Raw genomic sequence first — 8,402 nt, forward strand, 5'->3', positions numbered from 1 at the left:
TCCAAATAACATGTATAACACTCCCCTAAGGCTGCCCATGAGTTGTGCACATGCCTTGTACATGCTCCTTAAGTTGTACATGCATTACACATGTTTCTTCAAATCTTCTCACTTGGTTTGATGGACTTGTACACGCTCTAATTAGACCCAATGGACTTAAATATTCACAAAAGCCTTCCTTTATTCTCACTTTAGGCTTTCCTTTGAGTAGCTTTGACCCATACGCTTTATTATGCTCCTTAAGCCCAAAATTGCAAGTGTTGCACTAAATTTGTTCCATATAAATTAAAGCATGTCCCAAGTGTATTTGGATCATATTAACATGATTTTGAATTTTTTGTAGACTCATTTGAATGATATAAGGTTGCTCCATATCATTGTTGCAGATCTGCCTATTGGATTCGTATCATTAGTCTTATGTCTAAATTAACTCGCAACTAGGTTGTTTTCGCTATAGACATTTTGATGGACACACTCCTAAGTGGAAGAAATTTGGATACAACTGAATATGGTTATTAGTTCATAATTGCATCCTGAAGTAAGCGTAGTCATAGAATCTAATTCGAGTGGGAGTAACATGTCTATTAATGGGTCAATAGATCAATCTCAGCTACAACGAATGATTCATCCAAGGATTTTTAGTTAACATTTTGAGATTGAAGGGAAAGTTATTACTCCTGATGCAGATGAGGTGAGAAAAATGTTTTTTAAGCTTTTAGGTCTTCAACTAAGAAAAAAATATTAAATTAATGGAATCGGGAAATGGACTTGTTGACCCCGTAGCTCAAGGTGAATATTGATTTTGATGATAACAAAATTTAAGTAAAATCTATTTAATAATATTTCAAGTTGTATGGAAGTATTCTTCTTAGGTTCTATTATACTATCATGTTGTGTTGAAAGTGACTACAAGTAAAGACTATTCAAGGCAACATAAGATGAATCAAAGAGAAAGGAAGATAAGAAAATGTCTTACAAATGCTATTGAAGATCATTGAAAGCTTCAAATTTAGCTCATTAAGTTACTCATGTACAAAAGTAAGAGGGAGGAATACCAATGTGTCCACTTAACCCCTTATGTTTTTATATTATTTCACTTGGAGTTATTTTAGACATGTTTGAGAGTCTTTAAAATAACTGTATTTTCTCTATGATCTGGGCAAATCAATTTTTTTAAGAGAAAAATCAGACAAACAATAATTAGTTTGCTAATCTATTTGCTACCATTACAAAAATTTATGTCTGTACTAGTTCGAAGAAAAAGAAAAAATAACGGCTATTTTCATTTAATTTTTTTTTTAGTGTCCAGCAGTGTCTTAATGGTCATATTTGGTTTTGGACTATAAATACTTTATTCTAAAGTCATTTTGCACTTAATAAAAGCCTTGAGATGCACCAAAACCTTTTAAACCATATTTATTGTCTTGCTTTTCATTTCAAGTGCTCTAAATTCATTAATTGTGCTCCATAGAAAAACCTACTCTCTCATTTTTTATATGTTTGATTTATATTGAGTGAGTTGAGTGAAAAAATCAACATTAATTGCTAGTTATATAGATTGTTAAAGCACCTAGTGAAGTCTTGTGAATGTAAAAGGCTTGTCTCTCCTATATTTGTCTTTTTACTGATGACAAAAATGGAGAGATTTTAGAGTTTTTGGATGTTTGATATTTTAATTAATATTGTGTGGATATTTGACATGAATGAATGTGAATGATCATGATATGATTTTGGATATTTGATAAGTTGAGCTTGATATTAAAAGTATTTGAGCTTGATATTGTGAATAATTTAAGAAATATTAATGAGATTAAGATTGATATATTTAGGGAAAAATTTTCCCTTGAATCTTTGAATATTGAGTTTTAAGAATTCTTGTGTATATGTGTACATGTTTTTAGGGGAAGTTAATTTCCATCATACATGCATGCATATATATTTATACATACACACACACCTTTTTTATTCTTATTTGGAGATTCAATTGAGATTTCTCATCATCAAAAAAGGGGAGATTGTTGACCCCTTAACTCAAGGTGAGCATTGATTTTGATGATAGCAAAACTTAACTAGAATCTATCTAACAATATTTCAGTTTGTATGCAAGTATTCTTCATAGGTTCTATTGTACTATCATGTTGTGTTGAAAGTAGCTACAAGTAAAGACTATTCAAGGCAACACAAGATGAATCAAAGACAAAGGAAGACAAGAGAATATATTACAAGTGCTATTAAGATCATTGAAAGTTTAAAATTTAGCTCATTAAATCATAGGACTCATGTATAAAGGTAAAAGGTGGAATGCCAATGTATTACATTTAACCCTTCATGTTTTTAGATTATTTCACTTGGAGTTATTTTAGACATATTTGAGAGTCTTTAAAATAAATATATTTTTTCTAAGGTCTAGACAAATTAAATTTTGTTTAAGAGAAAAATCAAACAGAAACAGTAATTCGTTTGTTAATCTATTTGCTATTGTTATTAGTTTGCTACTATTATAAAAATCTATCTTTGCACTAGTTCGAAGAAAAAAGATAAAATAATGGCTATTTTCATTTAAAATGTATTTTTTAGTTCCTAGCAGTGTCTTAGACTATTGTATTTGGTTTTGGACAATAAATACTTCATTCTAAAGTCATTTTGCACTTAATGAAAGTCTTGAGATACACCAAAACCTTGGAAACCATATTTATTATCTTGCTTTCATTTCAAGTGCTTTAAGTTCATTTATTGTGCTCCATTGGCAAACCTACTCTCTCATCCTTTTATATTTGATTTGTATTGAGTGAATTGAGTGAAATATCAACATTAATTGCTAATTGTGTGGGTTGTCCAAGCACCTAGTGAAGCTTGAAGAGTTAGAGTATTTGAGAGACACTATAAAGGGTTGCAAGTACCTAGTGAAGTCTTGTAGATGCAAAAGACTTGTCTCTTACCCATTGAAAAGAGAAGATAGTAGAAGTGAAAACACAAAGAGGATCTTTGAGAGAGTGGATATAGGCTAGTTAGAGTAAGGGTTGCAAATAGATTAGCAAATAGATGAAAACTATATTCCAGCTAGAGAATGATACAAGAATTCTTGATAGGTTAATTATGGAGAAAATCCATATTAGAACATTATAAGGTTGAGCCTTGAGAAGTTGCTAAACAATGGAGAAGAACTAAAGTTCTAAGAATCAACTTCTTTATCTTATTGATCAATCAATCGTTTGTGACTACCACCGTTAAGGGTGTTTTTATAGTCTCAAAACCCTAATTCTAGTAAAGGAAGGTTTAATTACAACATAGAAAGGGCATCTAGTCAAATAGTCAAATATAGATTACATTAAAGATCTTTTTCCTAAATTGTCTTGGAGAAATCTCTTTACTAAATGGGTTGCATGAATTTGGCTTCTAATATAGGCCAAATTAATTTAAAATAAATTCCACAAAATACTAAAATATCAAAATAATAAAATTGGTCTAAGTGCAATTCGGCTATATATGCATTACGCAATCTAAAATTATGTTGCGCGTCCACATGTGTTGAAGAGAGTGTGGCTTGTTTTCTCATTATCCATACTTCCTAAATATAGTTTTCCTCTCATAAGGCTTGAATTAAGCAATGGTAACTTAATTTGTCATGATTTGGAGCTTCCCATATTGAATTTTTGAAGAGTATGAAAACTTCAATGCACAACTTATTGTTGAATAATCGTATCATTCCCGTGCTCGCATCACAAAGGCTGAAAAATTGAAAAGTCCAATTCACCCTCTCTTGGAATATATATTGAAACAACAGGAGTCAAAAAAGAGTTAGTCAATATAGAGTTGTCATTAGGATATAAAGCGATTCAGATTTAGTGGATTCTCAAAGTGAAATGTAAGGCTGATGGCAATATCAAGAGATACAAAACTCGTTTGGTAACTAAGGATACACACAATAGGAAGGAAAGAATTATATGTTTTTTTTTAACCTGCTGCGAGGTTTACCTTGATTAAAAACAACCCACAAGTTTTAGTGTAAATGGTCAAAAATAAAAAGTGCGCAGATTCTTAAAATCAATCTATTGCCTTAAACAATCTTCAAAACTGTGGTATATTAGATTTCTTAATACAGTCAGGTCTTATAATTTTACTGTAATCAATAAGGATCATTGTAAATATACTAAAAAGATCCAAGAATAAATTAATAATCTTATCATTGTATAAGACGAAATACTAATAGTTAGAAATGATAGTGAATATATAGTAACTATTAAGAATTGATTATCATCTTTTGAGATAAAAGAAATTGCATATAATCTTAGAGTCAAGATTCTAAAGGATCAATGACAAAATTATTGTCTCTTTTTTCAAGAACAATATATTATGAAAGTCTTACAATGATTGAATATGTAAGATTCAAACTTATAGATACTCCTATTTTTTCAAAGAGAAAATTTTAAGTTGGAAATTATTTCCTAAGACTTTAGAAGAAAGAGCTCAAATAAAAATGTCCTATACACGAGTGAGGTCAGGAGCCTAATGTATGCTATGAAGTATACAAGACTTGATATATTCTATGCTATGAGTATAGTAATTCAATATTAATCTAACCCTCGGTGAGCATACTGGATATAGTAAAATGGATATTGAGATATTTTAGATACATATTAGATTATTCATGATGTTATCAAGGAAATAGCCTGTGAGTGGGAGGCTATTAGGATACATATTGGACAAGAGATTTAGATGAGTCTAAATCTACCTCAGGATATATCTTTTTAAGAAGTAAGAAGTTATAAGGAATAGCACTACTTACTATATCAGGGATATAGATACACATAATATGAAAGTCTTTTCTATGCATGAAATGACTTTGGGTCCTCTAATGAAGACTGGTATGAAAGATGTTTTATACAAACTGGTAAAATCATTGAGTTAGCATAAAGGATAAAGTATTAAGCTAATATTTTAAAATATTATTGCAATTATGCAATTCATATATACTATTTCATATCAAGAGATATAATTATCAGAAGTGTGTCGGATAAATAACAAATGCTTCATCTCATGGCATTGGTTTTATTATCTAGTGAGATAATAAAACGTAAGAGAATTATAAGTTTTTTTAATCTGTAAATAAAATTGAGAGCTCAAAAACTTATAGTGCGATATTTTATCTCAAAAGGATTAAGAATAATAGTAGAAAATTATTGTATTAGATACATTAATCTTATATGAATAAGTCACATTATCTGTCTTAATAGCCAAATGGAGTTCTGATAAGAAATGAGTAGTTTAGAGAACTCAAATTTGAATATTGGGTATGCTCAAATTATCATATGTATGGTATCTTCAATAGAAATATGCTTCATTATGAATAGAAGGGATGTCATAACATGTAATTCATACCACATGTGTTTGTGACTATTGATGGGAGTACAAGCGATGATCTCTACTTGTTAATGTATGAAACCCTAAAGATTATAAGTAATCTTACTAATATTCTTAGAACTCTGATTTATTATTTGATACTTAATTTAATGTTTGCTATCTTTGGATATTTACAAATAATTATGAATAATTCGATCGGACAAGATATTTCTAGAAAAATAAATTGAATTAAGACTGAAAATATCGATATTTGAGAAATATCATATGAAAGCATCATATTAATTTTGTATTCATTAATTGATCAATTATGTTTATCGATAAAACATAATTATAAATAAAAAAAAATTAATTGAGTTCATGGTAATCAAATATGATAAATGATATAGGATATTACATTATGCAATTCTTCTTAATTTCATCATTTGAGCGATTATATTATCCTAATATATATAGTATTTATGAGCGATTATACTATCCTAACATATGTAGTATTTGAGCTCTCGAAATATGTATAGGTCACATAGTCTATTTATTAAGTATAAAATCATAGTGTATATAATAATGTGTCTATCATGTATGAGTTTGGAAAATAATAAAAAAAAAACTTAGCTAAAATTGAGTCTAGAAGTTAAAAAAAAAAACAATAAAATAAAGTTTTCTATTTTATTTAAATAAAAGTCCATGTATTATTTGATTAAATAAAAAGAGAAAAAAAATAACTTAAAAAAAAAAAGTGACTTGGCAGTTGCATGGATTGCCATGCAACTACGAAGGATAATGCAAGGGGGCAGTTAAGTGCCCACCAACACAAAAATTGGTTGGATGTTTTTTTTTTTGGCTCAGTTCTCCTCTCTCTCACTCTCTCTGCTCTCTATCCGTCTTTTTCTCATTTTTTTATTTAAATTAAAATTGATCCTAATCAATTTAGAGATTGTCTTTTTCTCATTTTTTTATTTAAATTAAAATGGATTCTAATCAATTTAGAGATTAGAAAATACTGATTGTTTCAACAAATTGATTTTTTTTTTGTGTCTGAGAAAATAAAATTTTCTTGGGCTTATTTTAAAATACATTTCTAAAATGTAAATTTTAAAATATTCAGTTTATTTTGCAAAATCAAATTCGATAAGAAACCCTATAATTTCAGATAATTTTTAAATTTTAAATTTATATACATCATTCGTTTAACAACTTTATTATATATAAATTACAAGGTGTGTCATTGATTTATTGTTTATGAATTTAGATTTTAAAAATTTATGAATTTTTCTATTATTATAATATATTTTTGTTTGATTTATGGATCTTCCTATCATTATAATATATTTTTGTTTATAAATAAGGACATTCGTATATTTTACACACGTACATTTTACACCTATCTCCCGTTATCCTCAAATATTAAATAGAATCCAAAAAATCAAAATAAAAAATCAAATTCCTAATAACCCTACTTTTTTCTTATGTTGATACCATTATAAGGAAAATTATAAAACGTACTACATACTTTTATTGATTTTTTATTTTAAAATCTGTGATTTAATTTATATAAAAATAGTATTTGGAGAATTATATTATTAGCAAAAAATAATAATTTTTAAACGCCATCTAAATATAACATGAAAATCATATTATAAAATATTAATTTAATACAAATAACACTGTAAATCCTAAAATAAAAATGAATGAATGATAATATATCTTGTTATATTTATCTTTTAATTAATAATTATATTTTAATTATTACATTATATACTATTAAAAAATTATCACTTTTTATTAATAGCATAATATTACATGTATTATTTTGACACTTTTTATTAACAGTATAATATTACATATATTATTTTGACATGAATTAAATTATACGTTTTGAAGTATATTTATGAAAATATAAATATTGATTTTCAGATTTGAAATTGGGATTTAAATTTTAAGAAGATGAGGGTATATTTATCATTAGAAAAAAAAAAAAAACTCTCTCTTATGACCTGTTTAAAAGACATTGACACAGACTTTTCAATAAAAGGAAAATAAAATTTAGGGACTTTGTAATGTAAATCTAAAAGTATGTACGAGGATAAACTATCGCATAATGATAATCTTGGGGAGTTTAGGGTAATTCAACTTTGTTTTTTTTTTAATAGTCATTTAATTTTAAAATCATAGCACTTTTCAGTAACTTAAAAATATAGATATTTAAAACCTTAAAAAAATGCTTATATTTTCATTTTTATGCCCCATTGAATAAATAAATATAATTACAAATAAATAAATTATAATAATAAATAAATAAAACAAATTCATAAAATATGTAAATAAATAAAATATTAAGTTTATAAATATACATATTTAAGCTTATTAAAATATATATATAAAGAATTCTTTACTTCAACCAAACATTAAAAGGAACTCAGATTTTCTTTCCTTTTCTCAACACTCAAACGCAAAACTTTAACATCAAATCAAACTTTTTTCAAATATTTTAAAGTATCTGATGTTTCTGGTGGCTCTGAATACCTTTCCCAGTGTATTCAAGTTGTACATGTAAGAAAAAGAGTGAGGTTGTTAAGTGCCAATGAGTTGTGCACCGGTAAAGTAGCGGTGATCCCATTAAATGCCCTCATTCTTGTTGAGGGGTGCCCTATTATCGTCTCAGATATCTCTTCTTCAGTAAGTGTCTACAACTTGGGAAGGATAACTTACGAGTATCAGTTCTTTCCTAGCCCATTTGGAATTTGGAGTGTTGGGTTGAGGCTTTTCGCTAGATAACTTCTTTTGCATATGTCAACACAAGATGAATCAAAGAAAGAAGAAGAAGTATAGAAAGGTATCTCTAGGATTTATTGTAAAAGAGTGAGTAGATATGCCAATAATGAATCTATTCATCTCATTTCACTTCTTGAAAAAAGCAAAGAAAATGTTTAAAGTTTTTGAAAGACTAAAATTAGATATCTAATTTTAGCAACAGTTTAAATTTAGATATCTAATTTCTACCTATGCTCATTTTTAGTTAACTACTCTCAGACTGTGAAAGTAAC

General features: G+C 27.6%; 1 protein-coding gene across 1 annotated transcript in view; it reads left to right on the forward strand.

The window, feature by feature from the left end:
- Positions 1-8,133, forward strand: part of LOC122722420 — a gene marked incomplete at its 5' end in the record, with an annotated part of 45,034 nt that extends 36,901 nt beyond the window's left edge. The window contains one exon of the mRNA XM_043953119.1: positions 7,891-8,133. Within this exon, the coding sequence (XP_043809054.1) occupies positions 7,891-8,133 (243 nt within the window). The remainder of the gene's footprint in view (positions 1-7,890) is intronic.
- Positions 8,134-8,402: the final 269 nt, after the last annotated feature.

Source organism: Manihot esculenta, chromosome 18, assembly GCF_001659605.2.
Source record: "Manihot esculenta cultivar AM560-2 chromosome 18, M.esculenta_v8, whole genome shotgun sequence".
Classification (NCBI taxonomy): Eukaryota; Viridiplantae; Streptophyta; class Magnoliopsida; order Malpighiales; family Euphorbiaceae; genus Manihot; species Manihot esculenta.